Raw genomic sequence first — 20,480 nt, forward strand, 5'->3', positions numbered from 1 at the left:
GACCGGACCGGCACCAGGGGAATCGATGTCAACACAGACAGGAGTTTGGTCGATACCGGCATTTGAAAATGCTCACCCAGTTCCTCCTTAAGCAAATTGTCTATCTTTTGCTTAAGGGTAAGCACCAGTACTGCTGGCTTTTTCACTGGTACCCTCGGTGCAGCTCTAAGCTCCGGTGATAAGGAGAACGATGTCGAGGCACTCACCGAGATTGAAGCAGAGTACTTCCTGGGCTTTTTGGAGGTTGACAGGACTTGACTCACTGCTGCTTTGACTTGAGGCCCAGACAGGGTGGGGGAACGGCTTACCCATAGAAGGTTGCGACACCGGTGATGGGTCTGTCGACGTCGAATGCTGCGGAGTTACCTTAGCCAACAACATCGGTAATGGTTTGGTTTTTTTAAAAATTTTCTTTATTTGATTATTCGTTACAGTACATTAATAACAAATATTCATGAATGACCACAAAAAACTCCATATAGAGAACATTAAAACATATATAAGGCAATTAATCAACCATATCCTAGTCCACATTATCGTGGTCGCCAGTATTTTAATAAGAAAAATCATATCTATCTATCTACCATCTAAGGACAGACAAATGGCATTTATATATTATACATCATCCTCCAAAAATGAAAATCAATACTAGAAATTAAACTTCCAGCAAAGGTTTCTCTTTAATAAAATCTTCTAACTGGACTGGATCATAAAACACATATTTATTACTTCCATACGATATAAGGCATTTGCATGGAAATTTCAAAAAGAAAGTAGCTCCAACTGCCAAAACCTTAGGCTTTAGCTGAAGGAACTGCTTCCTTTTAAGCTGAGTTTGTCTAGAGACATCTGGGAAAATTATTACATCTCTTGTTTTTTAAAAAAATATAATTTTAAAATAGCTTGTTTTTCCAACTCTGTCTTAAAAGTCATGAGAAGAGTTGCTCGCTTGTCTATTATGTCTTTGGATGATTCTAGAAACTGTGATACATTCAAACTATCAAGTGACATCATTTTATCCATTTCACCTTAATCTGCCATTCCCTTAGAATCTCTTGAGATGTAATAGAGGTTATCAACCTCAAAAGCCTCCACTTTAGCATAATGTAATATCTCCTTCAAATACATTCTCAAGAGTTCCATTGGAATGTGTAATTGGAAAGTTTAATAACCGAAGATTTTTAACCCTGATAGAATTTTCCATTTTTTTCTAATTTAGCATGTATCATCATACTATCCTTAATATTAGAAACAGCACTAGCTTGTAAAGTACTTACTGCCTGATCCAATTTTTCTAACTTCACAGCTGTTTCTCCAAATTTAATATCTTGCTCTTTAATTTTTACTGTTATATCAGATGAGAATTGACATAAATTCAAAACGTTTTTTTGTAATGATGACTCTATTCTATTAATGCTTAGCTAAACATCATTTAGAGTGATCACTTTATCCTTAGGGAGAACATCCGAGCCTTGCCCAGTAATCATCTGTACTGGGATTAGTTCTTTAGCTTGCCCCAAGGATTGTCCTGAAACCTCCAGTCCAGATAGTAAAGATAATTGTGGGGAAGAAGTTACTCCCTCTTTAAAAGGGGGGGGGGGGATTCTTCTGACCCTAAAGAATATGATGGTTGGGGAGGTGGTGATGGTTCCCCAGAGGATAAAGAGACAGCTTTAATATCTAGGGTTACCTGCTCTTCAACATGTGGCAAAATGGGAACCATAAGATGGCGATCCATCAGGCCCGTCGTTACAGCAGATTGAATCGCTTTGGCTTTCCTCTTACCCATATTGAAGGAATTCGATAGCCCTGCTCCCTGCTCCTCTTGGGCTCCGAAGGGGCTCAAAAGGGGCAAGCCCCTTTAGCCACGCCCCTTCGGCTTGTGACCGCGGGCCGCGTAACGCGGCTGGACCAGCAATTAAAGATCCTCAGCAAGGACCCTCTCAGCTGGCTGGGTCGGACAGCAGCGGGACTGCCTGTCCCGAAGTGAAAATGCTAAACAGCATGGCGGCAGATTCCCTCAGGGCTGGACCGGCAATTAAAGATCCTCAGCAAGAACCCTCTCAGCTGGCTGGGTCGAACAGCAGCGGGACTGCCTGTCCCGAAGTGAAAATGTTAAACAGCACTAGCGGCAGATTCCCTCACGGCTGGACCGGCAATTAAAGATCCTCAGCAAGGACCCTCTCAGCTGGCTGGGTCGGTCAGCAGCGGGGCTACCTGTCCCGATGTGAAAATGCTAAACAGCACTGGCGGCAGATTCCCTCACGGAGGGACCGGCAATTAAAGATCCTCAGCAAGGACCCTCTCAGCTGGCTGGGTCGGACAGCAGCGGGACTGCCTGTCCCGATGTGAAAATGCTAAACAGCACTGGCGGCGACATCAGTAATGGTGTTGAGTCTCCTTCCATTGCGACGCCGAAAAGTAGCTTCTGCAGAATGAGATGGTTCTTCAAGGTTCTTTTCTGGAGAGAAGAACAACATGAGCAGGTTTCCGGCCGGTGCTCGGGCCCCAAGCACTGGAGGCACCAGCGATGCGGGTCAGTTACTGAAATGGGCCGAGCACAGCGACCGCTTTTTAAAACCCATCTGCGGGCGTGACATCAACGGAAAAACTGCCCTGGCTAGGCAAGGTGGTCGAAGAGGCCCCGCCGGGACAAACCCGCGAAAGGGAAAAAAACAAATGTTTTTGATTTTTTTTAACTTGCTAAAGGAAAAATAAAGGAAATATGACTGAAGTCACAAATCCGCGAGAGTGGGAAGGCAGCAAAGGAAAAAAGTCTCAATGGCCGTTGAAAAACGCATCTTCTTAGCTCCGTGAAAACTAAGAAACTAATGGACTGCGTGCCTACGTCGGGCGGGAAGACACTTGCACATGCGTGGTGCAGGCTATTGCGAACTTTCTAAAGACTTAAAGTGGCGATGCACTTTTAAAGTGGTCCGTACCAGGGCCCCCATCGGTGATGTCACCCATACGTGAGAATATGCTGCCTGCTTGTCCTGTGATAACAGTCCAATCTTCAGGATTTTCAGGCTGCTAGTCAGACGGACCCCGACCGAAACCTCTGCTCCCTTGGATCCTCCTCATCTGACTGTGGAGGGAGAATACAGCCTGTGCCCTGATACCCCATGGGCTCTTACTCAGGGCGCAAACAGCCTGTGCTTAAACCTCAGACAGGGGCAGAAAGTAAGCAAGCTCCTGAAGGCGGCACACAGCAGGGTGGCTACACAAGCCAACTCGATGCTTGCCCTGTGGAGCAGCAGTTTAGCTCTGCGGAAACAGCATCCTTTCCCAGGCAGAGAACCCTACCAAAGAGGTCTCAAGGCACTAAAGCCACTGAAAAAAGGACAAACTAGCGAAAGAATAAGAAAAGAAGCAGAACAGATCAGAAAGACAGCTGTTTGCTTCGATTGCAGAAATGAAAGCTACAGGGGACTCTGTATTCCTCATCCAAGTGGGAGGTGCAGTGGAGAGAAAAGCATGTGGATTTCTGCAAGACCAGATTCGCAGGTTGAGATTAAACACCTTTATTATTGATTCAGGAAGGAAAATAACAGGATTAGAATTCACAGAGTTTCACTGTGATTCTTCATTTATAATTAACTGGGATTTTGCCAATTTTTAGCCCTCCCCCTTTCCTTGCCAAACTTAGCCTCTACAGCCTCAATCCTTAGCTAAAAGCCAAAAACAAATACTTCCTCCAAATCCAATAAACATGAACCTATACTGGTGCATCGTCACTGTACTGGCACAAAATCTCCAGCTCCCGCCTGCTTGAGAAGCAGAAGTTGGGGATAGCAATACAATAATCGTCTTCTATACAGCAGTATACAACACTACTAATGAGTTATTAGACTGGGAAATTTTGCCATTTATTTCTTGTATATATAAATACTTAGATTTTACTGATATATGTAGCACTTAACCTAATATATTTATGTCATTCTTTATATTACATTACTGACAATTCAATGCTGGAAAAAATGGATCTGTGAAAGAAGTGATTAGAGAAACTGGTACTTCTTTGACCTAGCAAATCGAAACTGGCTACACCGACATGAGCCTTCATGCTCAATACCTGGAAATTTCCCCTAATTTTATCCCCTTCCAAACTCCCTGAGCCCAATCACTGCAGCAACAACCTTTGATCAGGGTACTCCACAATCACAGGACCTTGTGCTGGCTTATTATAACTCTCCAATAACTGTAACCCTCCCTTAAATGCTCTGTAGCATCTTCAGCCCTAATCAAGCCCAGGGGGTAGATGATCTGACCTGGGAATCAACCCAAATACTCTCTTGGCAGAACACAACACTGCCACTATCTTTTAGACAGCCTAGAACAATAAGCACTTTTAATTATGGAAGGCTACATTTTAATGGTGCTGTGATATTTAAACTATAAAATACTATACCTGTGCACCAGTAAGCTCGCAATTTTTCATGGTTAGTGCAGCTCCAGTTAGGACACAAACTCCAGTTCTTTCACATTTCAAAACACAGTCAATCAGAGTCATGTGCCCAGACTCCACAACCACGATGCCATCAGAAGTGCCCCGCTGGACAAATGTGAGGTGCATTAGTTTCACGTTTTGAGCTTTGGATGCTACAAAGTTGTCATAAACAGGATCTGAGACTATCACAATTTCTTCTCTTTTTCCAGCTCCTATTGTAAGAAAAAATATTTTTAAAAGAAATATTTCCTTCAGACATTAAAGAGGAAAAGGAATTTTGCATTACAAGACTAGGATCTGATGCCAAATTCAAAAGGTTTATGCTAGTAACCTTACAAGTTAGGCTCTCAAACTGGCCTCTTTCAAAATTTACTAGTGTTGAGTATATAAAATTATGATCAAAATTTCATTCAGTGACGTGCCAAGGAGGTTGGTAAGGTGGACTGCCCCAGGTGCAGCCCATAAGGGGTTACTCCCAGGAACAGGGCTAGGCTCTTCCAGTAGCCTTCACAGCTCACTGCTCTGGGGACACTGTGCCTTCCTTTCTGCCAAATCCTGCCTTTGCGGAAAGAGGAGGGACCAGCAGAGAGAAAGAACCGACACAGGCAAGAGCAGTGAGTTGTGAAGGCTGCCACTGCCAACGAAGATAGATAGAGAGGTACCCATTCCAAGAGTGGGAGATGAAGGGGGGAAGGGAGGGATAAGGAAGAAAGTCTCCAATTGATGGGGAAGAAGAAGGAAGACCTTGGAAAGGAATGGAGATGAAAGAGAGATGCCAGAGCATGGGTGGGGGGGAGGGAGAGGAGGGAAAGGAAGCAGAGGAGATGCCACAGCATGGAGGGGGAGGGAGAGATAGAAGGGGAGGATACATATGTCAGGGCATGGGAGGAAGAGACAGATGCCAGACCATGAGGTGGGAAAGAAAGAAGGAAAGGAGAAGAGATGCCAGTGCATGGGGGAGGAGACAAGAAAGAAAAATGGAGAGGGGTGAAACTGAAATGAATCATATATAAAGGAGAGAAGGAGCACAGGATAGCAGTTACTTACCGTAACAGGTGTTATCCAGGGACAGCAGGCAGTTATTCTTACATGTGGGTGACGTCATCCCAACCTGCTGTCTCTACACCTGACAGCTTGGTACCTCTCAACATAAATAACTCCTCTACAGTTTTCTCAACCTATAGAAGACATTTTAGAGGCTTCCAGAAAGCCTGCCACTAGGCAATGCTATCAACAAAAATGTACTAGATTTTCTACGTGGTGCATTTCTCATAACAAGGAACCTCGGGATACTTCCTTGTCTTCCGTCTTGGATTATCTTTTGCACTTATCTACCTTTGGCCTCAGGTCTACATCTATTTGAGTCCATCTCAGTGCAATTGCTGCTTTCCATCAGCCTATTGAAGGGAAACCCCTCTCCGCTCATCTGGTTGTTTCCAAATTTATGAAAGGACTTTTCAATGTCAAACCTCCTCTCAAACCGCCTCCAGTGGTTTGGGATCTCAATGTTGTTCTTGCTCAATTGATGAAGCCTCCTTTTGAACCAATGACTTCGACTCATCTGAAATATCTCATTGCCCTCACATCTGCTCGAAGAGTCAGTGAGCTACAAGCTTTAGTTGCTGACCCACCTTCACAGTTTTCCATCATAAGAAGGTAGTCCTACGTACTCATCCTAAATTCTTACCTAAAGTGCTTTTAGAATTTCATCTCAATCAATCCATTGTACTTCCAGTATTTTTTCCAAAGCCTCATTCTTATCCTGGAGAATCAGCTCTTCATACCCTAGGCTGTAAAAGTGCTTTGGCCTTCTACCTGGAACGCACCAAACCACACAGATCTGGCTCAACTTTTTGTCTCCTTTTTCTTTTATAATCTTTATTCATTTTAAAACACTTTCAATTCAAACAAGTTGGGACATCCGATTTCTAAGCATACCATCTCTAACTGGATGGCTGCTTGTATCTCTTTCTGCTATGCCCAGGCTGGACTGTATCTACAGAGTCGAATCACAGCCCACAAAGTCAGAGCCATGGCGGTTTCAGTAGCTTTCCTCAGATCCACTCCTATTGAGGAGATTTGCAAAGCTGCCACCTGGTCCTCAGTTCATACTTTCACCTCTCATTATTGTCTGGATGTTTTCTCCAGACAGGATGGCCATTTTGGCCAGAGAGCATTACAAAATTGCCAGCACTCCCACCATCCCATTTTGTTAGCTTGGAGGTCTCCCACATGTGAGAATAGGCTGCCTCCTTGTCCTGGGATAAAGCATAGTTACTTACCGTAACAGGTGTTATCCAGGGACAGCAGGCAGCTATTCTCACACCCCCCACATCTCCCCTGGTTGGCTTCTCTGCTAGCTATCTGAACTGAGGACACGCACCCTGTGCTGGACAGGAAGGCACTTGCGCATGCGCGGTGCAGCAGACTCAAAACCTCTGAGTTTCTACAAGCAAGTCTGCTTGCGAGGCTGTCCGTGGATGACGTCACCACATATGAGAATAGGCTGCCTGCTTGTTCTGTGATAAAGACAGGTTATGGAAGGGGAATAGAAAGAGGGAAGATGCCATATAGAAGGGAGAGAGGACAGACACCAGATGTAAGAGAGAGGGCAGACAGTGGATGGAAGGGACAGAAAGAAAAAGACAGTGGATGGAAAGGGCAGAGAAAGAGGGCAGATGCTGCATGGAAAGGAGAGAGAGCACAGATGTTGGACTGAAAGAAGATGAGGAGAATAGAGGAGGAATTCAAGATGGCGACAGCCTATGACTCGTGCTCCTGAGTCAACCCGATAGCATTCCTTTTTTCTTACCTCTTCAGCAATGCCACATACCAAGCAAGGGGATAGTTCGGGTTGATCCCTCGACACCACAAACTTCCTCCCTGATGCAGCAGCGGTCGATTTGCGAGTACGCGTCAGTTTTGAATCCTGCGGAGTTCCCTGGGGGGATGATGGCGCTTCCCCTGCTCGAGGAGAAGCAGAGGACTTTGCCTGAGAGACATCTCTGTCTCCCCCTTTTGCTGTTCCACCACTGCGCCCTGCTTCACACACAGCGATGTCTGAGGAACCCTGCCAAATGGAGAGTGCAGGGGAAACCCCAATTCGAGGGGCAGAAGCCGCGAGAGCAACAAAGGAGCAGGGAGAGTCGGGAGCTGACAAGGAAGTCAGCACTCTTCTGGTTAAATCTCCGATGGTTACACTGGAGAGGATTTGGGATGCTCTCTCCGGTTTGAACGCCACTGTAGCCAAGTCATCATGAGAAGTAGCAGCTTTAGTAAGTACAGTTGATTCTTTGGGACTTAAATTAGAAGGGACTAAGGAAGATTTCTCCAGCAATTTGAAAAAAGTTAATGAAAAGGTGGAAAAGCTTCAAGACTTAACTGTTGGATTAATTAAGGACAAAAATCAATTAAATCGCAAGATTGAACAATTAGAAAATTTCAATCGTCGTTTGAATATACGCCTTTTGAACTTTCCCAGGCCCCTGGGGGTTTCTCCAATTGAGATGTTTAAAAAATATCTATTTGAATGTTTAAAATATTCCCCTGAATGTATGCCACCTGTTAACAAGATATATTATCTACCATCAAAGAAAGAGGCGGGGGTAAACCCAGAGGCTGAACAGATTTTAAATGCTGAAGGTATATTAAATGTTATAAATCTTTTAGAGTCAACTCCTTACATAGAGTGTGTAGATTCCAGACCAGACACTCGCAAAGACTCGACTCCTTGCATAGTGTGTGTAGACTCAGCTCGAGGAACAGGCAGGGACTCGACCTTGCGGGAGACTGCTGATTGCCCAGGCTGGACTGCAGGAAGCAGAGTTGAGGCATGACTGTATTTGTAATAATTGAACAAATTGCTGCTCTAACATGGTCTGGAGAGAAGCCTGCAATTGTGGATCCGAGTCTGAAACTGGACCACTTGCTGAGGCTAAAGGCTCCGAGGTGGCAGTAGAAGCATGCTTCTGCTTGGAGGATTGATGCTTGGATAGCTTGAGGACCACCGCAGGAACCTTCTGCTTAGGTATCTGACCTTAGGGAAGCTCAGGGGAAGATAAATCAGGTGTACTCGAGGCCAAAGATGATCCAAACGAGGAAGGTCTGATGAGACTCGAGGTTGTAGTTGTGGAAACAGGAGGACCCCCAGCTGAAGTCTTGACTGAGTCAGAAATCAAGGTGTAGTCCATCTTAAACAGCTGTTCCACTTGAACCCGACGACGTTTAAGGGCTTGAGGTTGAAGAGTAGCACAGTGCTCGCACGACTTCGGACTACGGTCAGGCTCGAGACAATGAAGACACCAGCGGTGTGGGTCCATGAAAGAAATCGCACGCTGGCACTGGCTACACTTCTTAAAGCCCCTGACTGGCCGGGACATAGGAGGGAAGATAGCCGCCGCAAAGTTGAAGCCTGCTGGCGCACGACCCAGCCCGCCAGTCAGTCAACGAAAAAATAAAACATTTTTTAACTAACGGAAAGAAAAAAGACAGCGATTCGGCTAAAAGAAATTAACAAACCGCGTTGAAGAGAACGAAGTTTAGCGCAGAATGTCAAAGACAGACTTCTCGGCTCTGTGGAAAACTGAGAACTGAGGAGATGCGCACTGTGCTGGGCGGGAAGGCACTCGTGCATGCTCGGTGCAGCAGAATCGAAACTTCTGAGTTTCTATAAGCAAGTCTGCTTGCAAGGCTGTCCGCATCTGGGTACCATGGATGATGTCACCCATATGTGAGAATAGGCTGCCTGTTTGTCCTGGGATAATGGTCGATGGCTACAAGAAGCGTCTCACTGCAATTATTTCAGCCAAAGGTGGTAACACTAGTTATTAGGGTGTCCTAATTTATTCTTCAGTTAGAATATACATTATTGTGGATATCTTTTGTTTCATGAGTAAATCAAGGAAAATGTTTGTTGTATACCTGCAATAATATCACTTTATTTTCCAGATATAAATAAAAATAAGATTTGACATTGATATGTGAACATAAGAAAGAATTCAATATTCCATGGGGTGTCCTTAAATTATCTTTGTATCTTTACTAATTTTGCTATTTCTTTTTTGAGATAGACAAATTAGAAAACTCTCAGTACATTTTATTAAGCATTCATAACTGAACATATATCTTCAACTTGTAAACTCAGCAAATCTACCCTATAAGTCAAAAAGTGGTCTCATGAGAAATTTAATACTATCAGTTATATAGTCGCATGAACATATTGGATTGATCAAACTGTCCCATTTCTCCTTACAACTTTAAAACACATTTTGATATGCATATGAATCATAAAGCAGAATTTAGCAATCTGTTCCTAACCTTTAATTGTGATATCATCAGTTAACAATGCAAGGCCTAAAGCTTGATATTCTCCTGGATAAATGACAACAGAATCACCACAGTAACAGTTGTCCAAAGCTGCATCCAAATGATTATGTTGCTGGAGCAGTGTATCTGCAGAAAAATCCTTAATCTGCATAAATACAAAATCAATTAGATAATTTAAAATGAGAGGAAAAAGAAATTGGTGCCAAAAATTCCATTCACAGAACAGATACTTTTACCCAAAATAAAGACAAAGCAGGGCTGGGTCAGGGAAGGAAAAGTACGTATGAGGGTTGAATTTACACCTATTTGAAGTAGGTACAAATATATGCAGTACATGCTCATATTTTAGACACATGCTTCATAGTGAAGAATCCTTTTAAAAATGAGCTTGGTGTTCTCTAGTTACTGAAAAATAGCCTGTGGTACCATGTGCAAGAGTGGGCCACAGAGCCGGGTCAGACAAGCCATACATCAGGGAACATAAGATTTTGTTCCTTTAAATTGGATTTTTTTTTTTTTTTAAATAAAATCTGTCAAAAGATACGTTATAGTCCAAAAGTCGTTCATCATGAAATAACATTGTTTTTTTTTTCTTTTTAAAATTATTTATTCAAATTTAGAACTACAGTATATAACAAGCAATAAAACTTGTCTACAGAAAAACAGTCCAAACATATCAGGAAATACAAAACGCTAAAGGTATACAATTCAAAAGAACATTTTTATATAAAGGGCTCTTCCTTAGACCACCATAATTAGAAAGAGGGAACAATAATCAGGAGATAAAAGAAACAGAATATACTGAAAGCAAAGGCCAGTACTTGACTTTCCTGAACCAATTGCATTAATCCCATAGAAATTCTTAAGATCCATAAAAGATCTTTATTGAGCTGGAATAAAGAAAAAGCACAGTTACCGTAACAGGTGTTATCCGGGGACAGCAGGCAGAATATGGGTGACCTCATCCACGGAGCCTAGTACGGACAGTCTGACAGTGAACAGCCATTTTAATATTTTTTCTGCACCGTGCATGCATGACTGCCTTCCCGCCCGAGAAGAGACTCGAGGTACCTCAGTTCTAAGTAAGCTAAGAAGCCAAGCAGGGGAGGAGGGTAGGATGTGAGAATATCTGCCTACTGTCCCTGGATAAAACCTGTTACAGTAAGTAACTGTGATTTATCCTAGGACAAGCAGGCAGCATATTCTCACATATGGGATTCCCTAGCTTACTGCAGTGGAATGGAGGGAGAGTTGGGCATTAAGAGAATAAATTTTGTAACACTGTTTGGCCGAAGTGATCATCCCATTTGGAATAGGATTCCAATTAGTAATGAGAGGTGATAAAATAGACGACTGTTAGCACAGTTTTACCTATAACTGTTTTTTCTTCCTTAATTGATTACCTTAATTCCGTTTATTTTTAATCTTGGATCCAAAATAGAGGACTTGAGTGAGATTAAAGATATAATTATTTCTTGTGTTATATTATGTTAAAAATTTTATTTGCCTCTTGAAATTTTGCTTTTCTGTACAAGTTTATACTTGATTGTTATATTGAAAATTTATAAATAAATAAAAAAAAAAAGTAATGAGAGGTGAACTGAGGACCAAGAAGCTGCTTTGCAGATTCCATCAATGGGAGTGGAACGCAATAATGCAACTGAAGCTGCCATAGCTCTTTTGGATGCAGGGCGGCCCAATCTGTTAGGATCAAAGGAGATGAACAGTTGAGGAGATGTTCTGTGAGATTGAGTCCTTTGCAAGTAATAAGCCAAGGCTCAATTTGCAGACCAAGGTATGAAGAACTGTTGCACCAGGATGAGAATAAGGTTTTGGAAAAAGAACTGGAAGTGCAATCTATTGATTGAAGTGAAAATCTGTGTTCACTTTTGGTAAGAATTTAGGATGGTTGCATAGGACTAGCTAAACATGGTGGAATACCGTAAAGGGTCCCACACCAACATCTGAAGCTCACTCACACGACATGCAGAAGTAATGGAAATTTCAAATACCACTGTCAAAGTGAGATATTTAAAATGAGCAGAAGACATTGGTTCAAATGTAGGCTACATCCAACTAGGGAGAGCAACAGTAAGATCGCAAACCACTAGATGCAGCTTAAAAGGTGGTTTGATATTGAAAAGACCTGCCATAAACCTGGAAACCAGAAAATGCACAACCAGAGATTTATTGTTGACCTGAGCATGGAAAGCACTGATAGGTGGAATCTGACTGAAGTGCTGTTAAAACTAGAGTTGGATAAGTGAAGAAGATATTCCAACACTGAAGATATGGAAGGGGATGAAGCATCAAGATGCTAAAGATCACGCCATGCTGAAAACCATGTTCACTTCTGTTGGTAGCACTGCTGCGTGGAAGGTTTTCTGGAAGTAGCTAAAATGACTAACAGGATCAGACGATCAGCATCTGTTAAGGTCAAGCGGAAAGGTAGCAATCTGAGTGAGAAGAGACGGAAAGATCTGTAGGGTTATTGGATGTTTGACTTTGAGCTGAAGTAGAAAGGAGGACCAGAGTTGTCTGGGCCACCGAGGAGTTAACGATGATCATGGGGGCCGATTCTTGAGTGGAGTGGGATCAGTGTTTTAAGTATGAGAGGAATTGGAGGAAACAGAGGAACTTGTCTGCCTCCAGACGATGATGGAATAGAATTAAGACAATTTGTGATTGTGGGAAGATGTAAATAGGTCTATCTGAGGAGTTTCCCACCGAGAAAATATCTGATGTAAGACATGGAGCCGAAGCTATCTGTTGAGCTTATCAGCAAGAGTATTTTGAGCTCCTTGAACATAGATGGCTTTGAGGACAATGTTTCGAGCAATTGCTCAATTTCAAATCTCCTCAGCTTCTTGACAGAGCCAGAGAGTCCGACTCTTTTTGATTGTCTATGTAACACATTGCAACTTGATTGTCAGTGTGAACAAGGAGGACAGGCTTAGAAGTCTTTACAGCTGATATTATCAAATTTTAAATAAACGTGAAACCTGGACAGGATTGGATATACTGTTGAAAAGTCTTTAGAGCATTCCGAATCACTCTGAGTTCCAAGTGGGTTATGTGAAACTTCTGTTCTTGAGCAGACCAGTGACCCTGTGTTCTGAGACTGTCCAGGAGAGCTCCCCAAACACATATGGACAAATCCGTGGTCAAAACATACTGATGTGGAGGCATTTGAAAGAGCAGCCCTTTGGAAAGATTTGACAAATTTATCCACCACTGAAGAGACTGAGGAAGCAATGATGTGGCTGCAATCTTCTGAGAGAATGGATCAAGAGATTGAGACCATTGAGACGCTAGGGACCTCTGCGATGAACGTGAAGGGAGTAACGTGCATTGTAGATGCCATGTGACCTAATAAGATCATCTCTGGACTGACTCAGCTGGATTGCAAAATGGAACAAATATTTCTGATTTTGCTGAGATAGGAATGGCCTGAGTCAAATCGTGTCCAGCAGGGTACCTATGAAGTATAATGGTTGAGAGGGATTTTGAAAAGTTGACTTTGAACCCTAAATGCTGACTGTATTGCTGTGAGCTGTTAAAGCTGCTGCCCTACTACCCGACAATTAATAAACTCTCTTGGGAAAGAGTCCAGGCTGAAGGGCAAAACTCTGTATTGAAAATGTGGAAGGTTTATCTACAACTGCAGTTGTAAATCTCAGAGGTCAGGTGGATGTAGACCAGTATTATTCAACCACCTGTCCATGGACCAGTGTCGGTCCACAGAAATTTCCTGCCGGTCCAAAGAGCCAGCACGTGCATCAGGTCCAAAACAGTGTTCTTCACGGTGCGATTGATGTGGCGTTATCTTCCAGCCAGCTCCCTCTTCCTAACTGATTCAGTGCACAAAACCATGGGCAGTGGCTTACGGGCATCCTGCACCTGAACCGGAAGCCTTCTCTCTGACGTTGCAACTTCAGAGGGAAGGCTTCCAGATGAGGCACGGGACGTGCAAGGTGCAATTAGTACTATTATGGGGGTGTGGTCTGAGGTGGAGATTGGGTAGAGATGGCCGGGGTCTGGCCCACGACTTAGTCCCGTGTTCTTCAACCGCCGGTCCACAGAATAATTCTTTTATTTCTGCCGGTCCATAGGTGTAAAAAGGTTGAAAAACACTGATGAAGACCATTCGTCTATCATCTAGAATCCCTGATGATTCTGAGAAGGGGAAACTGCCCCTATGGCATGTAGTCGAAAGCAGAGCCAGCATATGTGAAAGGAGAAAGGCATCTGCTGAGGGTTCACAAGGCCTCACTTTGAAATGAGGTATAGTGACGAAATGAAGAAGCAAACGTCGTTGATAACTTTAAGAACCCACATGTGTCATCAGAAATCAACGTTGTAGACAACCTCAGATTGACTGAGGAAGAGTCAGAGAAAAAGAGAGAAAAGAAAGTTGTTCTTCAGAGGCACATGAAAAAAGGCTGAGCATGCTCAGAAGAAGTTGCCATGTGAGGCTGCTGTTAGTTTTCATGCTTTTGTGGCAGCAGCCAGGATGTAAAAGTATATCACCCCTGATATAAATAGGAAGTAGACTTTGTGCTATTCAAAGCAATCCAAGGCCTTTCATGTTGTGATAAGTTGCACATGGCCAATAGAATGGTACAAGAGACTATTAGCCATATTAGGTGTCTCATAGTTCCCGACATTGCAGAAGGTCTAGATGACCTCTCAAAAGCATGATAGGCTGACCTTGTTATATATTTGCCCATCTATGAATTTGATGATATTTTAAGAAGATGTTCCGAAGGAATATATTGCTGAATGCCAGGCCGTTTCCTGATAAGTTGCTTTAGATAAATGGACACAAAGAAAGTGTAAGAAAGGATTCTGGTCGCCAACATAGAATTTTGATAAAGGCGACTTCCAAATTTAACCAAAGCACAGCCTTGACGCCCTAGAGACGCTGAGGCAAAAACTGACATATAGGAATATTTGTTAAGGGTTGATTCCAGCAGTAATGAATGAAGTGGGCCATCAGACCTGACAAGAATGGGTCCAGTGTTCTCAGAGCAACCATGATACTTAAAAGTGTGTCCCAATTTGTTCAGAAGCATCTCAGCAAGCCTGTCATATAATGGCAACCTAAGAAGCCCTTTGGGAAACTCAACATAGTACAAGCACGTATGAACTCAGTGGTAGGTACAGTGTCAGCTTCCAATTTAACAGGTAGGGCTGCGCCAAATATATCCAAGAAAAGAAAGATCCACTGAAGGTCTTCTCCTGAAAATCAGTTCCTCTAACAGTTCAAAAGGAGTGCCGTAAGACTCAGTCTTTATATAAAGTAAGTGCACCATCTGAGTCCAATTGGAAATTTGAATAATAGAAAAGTTTGTGTCTTCAAAAAAACTTACAATTACATTACATTAGAGATTTCTATTCTGCCATTACCTTGTGGTTCAAGGCGGATTATAAAAGAGTTATAGAAGGAGGGTTACAAATGAAGATGTCTGGTCATTTCCAGTGAAGGTAAAGAGCAGATCAGGAAGTTTCAGGGAGTCGGGAAGTTGGTGGGAAGGAAGGAAGGAACTTATGGTGGTAAGACTTTTTCAGGGATTTCTTGACGAGTATAGTCTTTATTTCTTTTCTGAATATCTTGTAGTCTGGGGTTGTTATCAGTAATTTGGAGATTTGGTTGTCTAGTTTTGCTGCTTGAGTGGCTAGAAGGCCATCATATAATTTTTTCCATTTAACTTCTTTGATTGGAGGGTATGTGAATGGAATGTGAGTTTTCCTATGCCTGATTGAGGTAGTTTGGATGAGGCGGTTGTTCAGATAGGTTGGGCTGTCTCCATTTATAGTTTTAAATAGTATACAGTAGAATTTAAATAGTATTCTTTCTGGAACTGGAAGCCAGTGTGAGTTGAGGTATGCCTCTGTAATGTGGTTGTGTTTCCTTAATGAGTAGACGAGTCTCAGAGCTGTGTTTTGAATTGTTTGTAGTTGTTTTGTTATTATTGCAGGGCAGGGGAGATAGAGGATGTTGCAATAGTCTAGTAGACAATGTCCTTGGTACCAATCCGAAGAAGACAATGATGAAGATCAATGTGTATCTGTTGTTTGGTCAGATGCATAAGTTCGACGCAATGAGAAAGGATGATACCTCAGCTTGGAAGTATGCAGCAGTACTAAAGACTCCACAGCCGGTACCATTAGCGCAGCAGGATGTCCTGGAATAGTTGACCTCAATGCACACCATGAAGGAGAGACTACCTATGAAGTTGAGGAGCGTCGTTATCGATAAGTGGTCTGCATCAACTGACTCAATGCTGTAGAGACCTGCAATGCTTACTAAAATGATGACGTATGCACCAGTACTATAAGCTCAACAGCCGGTACCATCGGTGCAGCAAGTTGTCCTGGAATGATTGACCTCAATGCACACCATAAAGGAGAGACAACCTGCAAAGCTGGAGACAGCATAGATGTCTGACTCGATGCTGCAGAGACCTGAAGTATCAACCAGTACTATAGGCTAAACAGCCGGTACCATCAGAACGAATTACAAAACTTGAAAGAAAAAACATAGAATAGAAAATAAAATACACAAAGTGGGAATGCAACAAAAAAACAAACCTGAAATTTTAGCAACAGTGAAAACAAACTTCTTCACTCCGTGGAAAACAAAGAACTGAGGGGCTCGAGCTGGCGTCACGTGGGAAGGCACTCGTGCAAGCTCAGTGTGGGCAGTCGCAAAGGTTTTCAATTTATAGTGACAGTTCTCTTGTCAAACTGTCCGTACCAGGCTATATTAAAGATGTCACCCACATGTGAGAATAGGCTGCCTGCTTGTCCTGGGATAATAGAGTGATGTCAAGAGTCCTTGTGTCGCACCAATGGAGCATCGCCAGCACCGGAAATTCTGGCAATGTTAGGCTTAGGCTGGGCCGAGTGTCGGGAGAAGTAATTGAAACTGGTTCCCGAGCTCCTCTCGATGCAAAGCATCAAGCTCCTGCCTCAAAGTAGGCACCGGTACATGTGGCTTCGTCACCAGTACCACAGGTGCTGTGACACACACATTCCAGAGAGGATGACTCCCTTAATGAAGCACCCCTCTAGAGTGGAACTAGTCGCTGCAGGGACTTGCGCTTGGTTGGCATGAATTGGCTCGATGCCTTCGTGACCTGTGTCCCTGCTTGGGAAGGTGGTACCTTCTTAGCCAGCTTACCTGAGGGAGCAATATTTTGAGACATTGGAGTCAATGCTGGTGCCTCAGGCAGTGTCGGTGACTTCGACACTGGGGACTTTGATGTAGACGGTGTCGCCAGTGTATCTCCATCCATGCTGACCCCAAAGAGTTTTTCTTGCTGAAGAATGCAATTTTTTATGATGTGCTTCTGAAGCGAAGACCAACGCTTACAAGATTGAACTCAGTGTTCTGGACCAGCAATGAAGGTCCGTCAAAGACATAGTACGAGAACACCGACTGCACTTTTTGAAACCCGTCTGCTGGCATGACATTGACGGGAAAACTGCCTCAGTCAAATTGAGCTCAATGGCTGAGGTTTGACTAAAGGCCCCGCCAGGGAAGAAATCCGCGGATGGCTAAAAAAGAAAAAAATCAAAACTTTCTTTTTTTTTTTTAAATATATTAACGAGAAATAAAATAAATACAGAAAAAGCACAAGAGTGGGAAGGCAGGCAACAAATGAAGACCGTTAAGGAACACGACTTCAATGCTCCATGGGAAAACCAGAACTGAGGAGCCCGTATGCCTACATCGGGCGGGAAGAGACTCGTGCATGCAAGGTGCGGGCTATTGCGAGCTTTCTAAATTTGTTAAAGTGGAGATGTACTTTTATAGTATCTGTACCGGGGTTCCGTGGATGACGTTCCATGCCTGCTTGTCCTGGGATAAAGCTCCTCTCCTATGCAAGGAATGTTAGCAAGTCTGTCCTGAAGATTGATATCAATATCTGAGACTCAGCCATGCGAGACATCTCATGACCACTGACATACCTGAGGATCTGAAAGATAATTCAAATTAGAGAATGACATGGTGGTTGTTACCCGCAGCTAGCCACGGGTAACCCGCCGAAACGGGGAAGAAAAATAGTGGTCTCTGCGGGGATGGGGACAAGGCCATTCACCGCCCCGTAGAGCGGTGAATGGACTTGTCTCCGCAGTGAGGCATTCAAGGATCGCGCGGTCCCCACCCGCCCGATCGCAGCGTTCCGCCATCTCCCTCCCTCCACCTCTCCTTTGATGTAGAGCATGGCCGGCAAGATGGACAAGCGCAAAAAAAAAAAAGAGCCTCCTTCTTTTTCCCCTGCTCTTACCGCCATGCTGCAGCTATTAAAGTCGACAGGAAGCCTTTCCGACGTCAATTCTGACGTCGGAGAGGATGTTCTGGGCCAGCCAATCGCTGCCTGGCTGGCCCAGAACTTCCTCTCCGACGTCAGAATTGACATCGGAAAGACTTCCTGTCGGCTTTAGCAGCTGCAGCACGGCGGTAAGAGCAGGGGAAAAGGAAGGAGGCTTTTTTTTTTTTTTTTTTGAGCGGCAGGGAGGCAGCAGGCTGGCTTTGGCTAGGGAGGGAGGGACAGAGGTAGACAGGCAGGCAGGCTTCGGGGGTGGGACAAAGTGTGGAAGGCAATGAGAGGGACATAGGAAGGAGGCACTAGGGGCACTAAAGACAGGAAGGGGCACTAAGGATATGGGAAGGAGACACCGGGGGCACTAAAGACAGGAAGGGGCACTAAGGACATGGGAAGGAGGCACTGGGGGCACTAAAGACATGGGAAGGAAGCACTTGGGGGCACTAAACACAGGAAGGGACACTAAGGACATGGGAAGGAGGCACTGGGGGCACTAAAGACATGGGAAGGAGGCAATGGAGGCACTAAAGACAGGAAGGGGCACTAAGGACATGGGAAGGAGGCACTGGGGCACTAAAGACATGGGAAGGAGGCACTGGGGGCACTAAAGATAGGAAGGGACACTAAGGACATGTGAAGGAAGCACTGGGGGCACTAAAGACATGGGAGGGAGGCACTGGGGGCACTAAAGACAGGAAGGGGCACTAAGGACATGGGAAGGAGGCACTAAAGACAGGAAGGGGCACTAAGGACATGGGAAGGAGGCACTGGGGGCACTAAAAACATGGGAAGGAGGCACTTGGAACACTAAACACAGGAAGGGACACTAAGGACATGGGAAGGAGGCACTGGGGGCACTAAAGACATGGGAAGGAGGCAATGGAGGCACTAAAGACAGGAAGGGGCACTAAGGACATGGGAAGGAGGCACTGGGGGCACTAAAGACATGGGAAGGAGGCACTGGGGGCACTAAAGATAGGAAGGGACACTAAGGACATGTGAAGGAAGCACTGGGGGCACTAAAGACATGGGAGGGAGGCACTGGGGGCACTAAAGACAGGAAGGGGCACTAAGGACATGGGAAGGAGGCACTAAAGACAGGAAGGGGCACTAAGGACATGGGAAGGAGGCACTGGGGGCACTAAAAACATGGGAAGGAGGCACTTGGAACACTAAAGACAGGAAGGGGCACTAAGAACATGGGAAGGAAAGAGGGAGGGAATAGAAATGGACAATTCTTGGGCCTGAGTGCTGAAAGAAAGGATACACAGACAGAAGGAAACGCAACCAGAGACTCATGAAATCAATCACCAGACAGCAAAGGTAGGAAAAATGATTTTATTTTCAATTTAGTGATCAAAACGTGTCAGTTTTGAGAATTTATATCTGCTGTCTATATTTTGCACTATATTTGTCTATTTTTCTATAGTTACTGAAGTGACCGAGCTCGCGGAGATAGGGCAGAAACGGGGTTTTTAAATTTTAGTCCTAACAGTTTGCCGGTCCACAAAATAATTCTTTTATTTCTGCAGGTCCACGGGTGTAAAAAGGTTGAAAAACACTAATGTAGAGTATGCTGGCTTTCTTTTTTGCCCAGCTGCACTCGTTCAAAAAGCCGCACATGCGCGGCTGCTCGAGTTGATCAATCTTCTCCTCTCTTGCAACTTCCTGTTTCCGGTTGCATCAGAGGAGAATATTGAACAAATGAGCAGCCGCGCATGCGCGGCTTTTTGAATGCGTGTGGCTGGGCGAAAAAGAAAGCCGGCATACTCTACATCTAAGGTGAGGTGGAGGGAGGGAGACGGCGGAACGCTGCAATCGGTCAGGTGTCTGCTGTTTTTGTATCACTGCCTGCCTACGCTCACGTTTCATATCCTCCTGTTGCTCATTGTACTGCAGCATCTGCATGATTATGTGCTCAGGTGGGCATTTTTAGTGTGCACAATTGACCTGATTCGAGCTATAGGTGAACATGGGGGACACGTCATTGCAAGGGAGGACAAGTCAATTGATTTATTTTATGTTCTGTTTTTACTACAGGGCAGAGGCACTGAAACAGATTCTCAGTGCAGTAGTAGTAGTGGCAGGACTCTCTTCTGTCTTCATGGTGTTTCGCAGTACTGAGGCTTATATGGATGCTGCGGGGGACGGTGACGGGGCGGTGAATGGGATGGCAGTGACGATGATGGGACGGTGAAGGGGAAGGCGGTGACGGGGCGGTGAAGGGAATGGCGGGGACGGTGAGCCGGGGACGGGGCGGTGACAGATTTTTTCCCCATGTCATTCTCTAATTCAAATGTATCATAAGCAGATCTTGCCATATACCTTCTAGCTAAGGTAAGAGTGCAAAATACATGATGAAATTCTTG

The 20,480-nt window shown here is 44.3% G+C and overlaps 1 protein-coding gene across 3 annotated transcripts in view; it reads right to left on the minus strand.

Moving 5' to 3' along the window:
• Nucleotides 1–20,480, minus strand: part of SHCBP1L (SHC binding and spindle associated 1 like) — a 325,723-nt gene that overhangs the window by 73,389 nt on the left and 231,854 nt on the right. For all 3 annotated transcript variants that reach the window (XM_033915417.1, XM_033915416.1, XM_033915415.1), the window contains exons 7-8: nucleotides 9,767–9,920; nucleotides 4,412–4,662 (exon numbers count right to left, since the gene is read on the minus strand). In XM_033915417.1, the coding sequence (XP_033771308.1) occupies nucleotides 4,412–4,662; nucleotides 9,767–9,920 (405 nt within the window). The remainder of the gene's footprint in view (nucleotides 1–4,411; nucleotides 4,663–9,766; nucleotides 9,921–20,480) is intronic.

The sequence above is a fragment of the Geotrypetes seraphini genome, chromosome 12 (assembly GCF_902459505.1).
Source record: "Geotrypetes seraphini chromosome 12, aGeoSer1.1, whole genome shotgun sequence".
NCBI classification, from domain to species: Eukaryota; Metazoa; Chordata; class Amphibia; order Gymnophiona; family Dermophiidae; genus Geotrypetes; species Geotrypetes seraphini.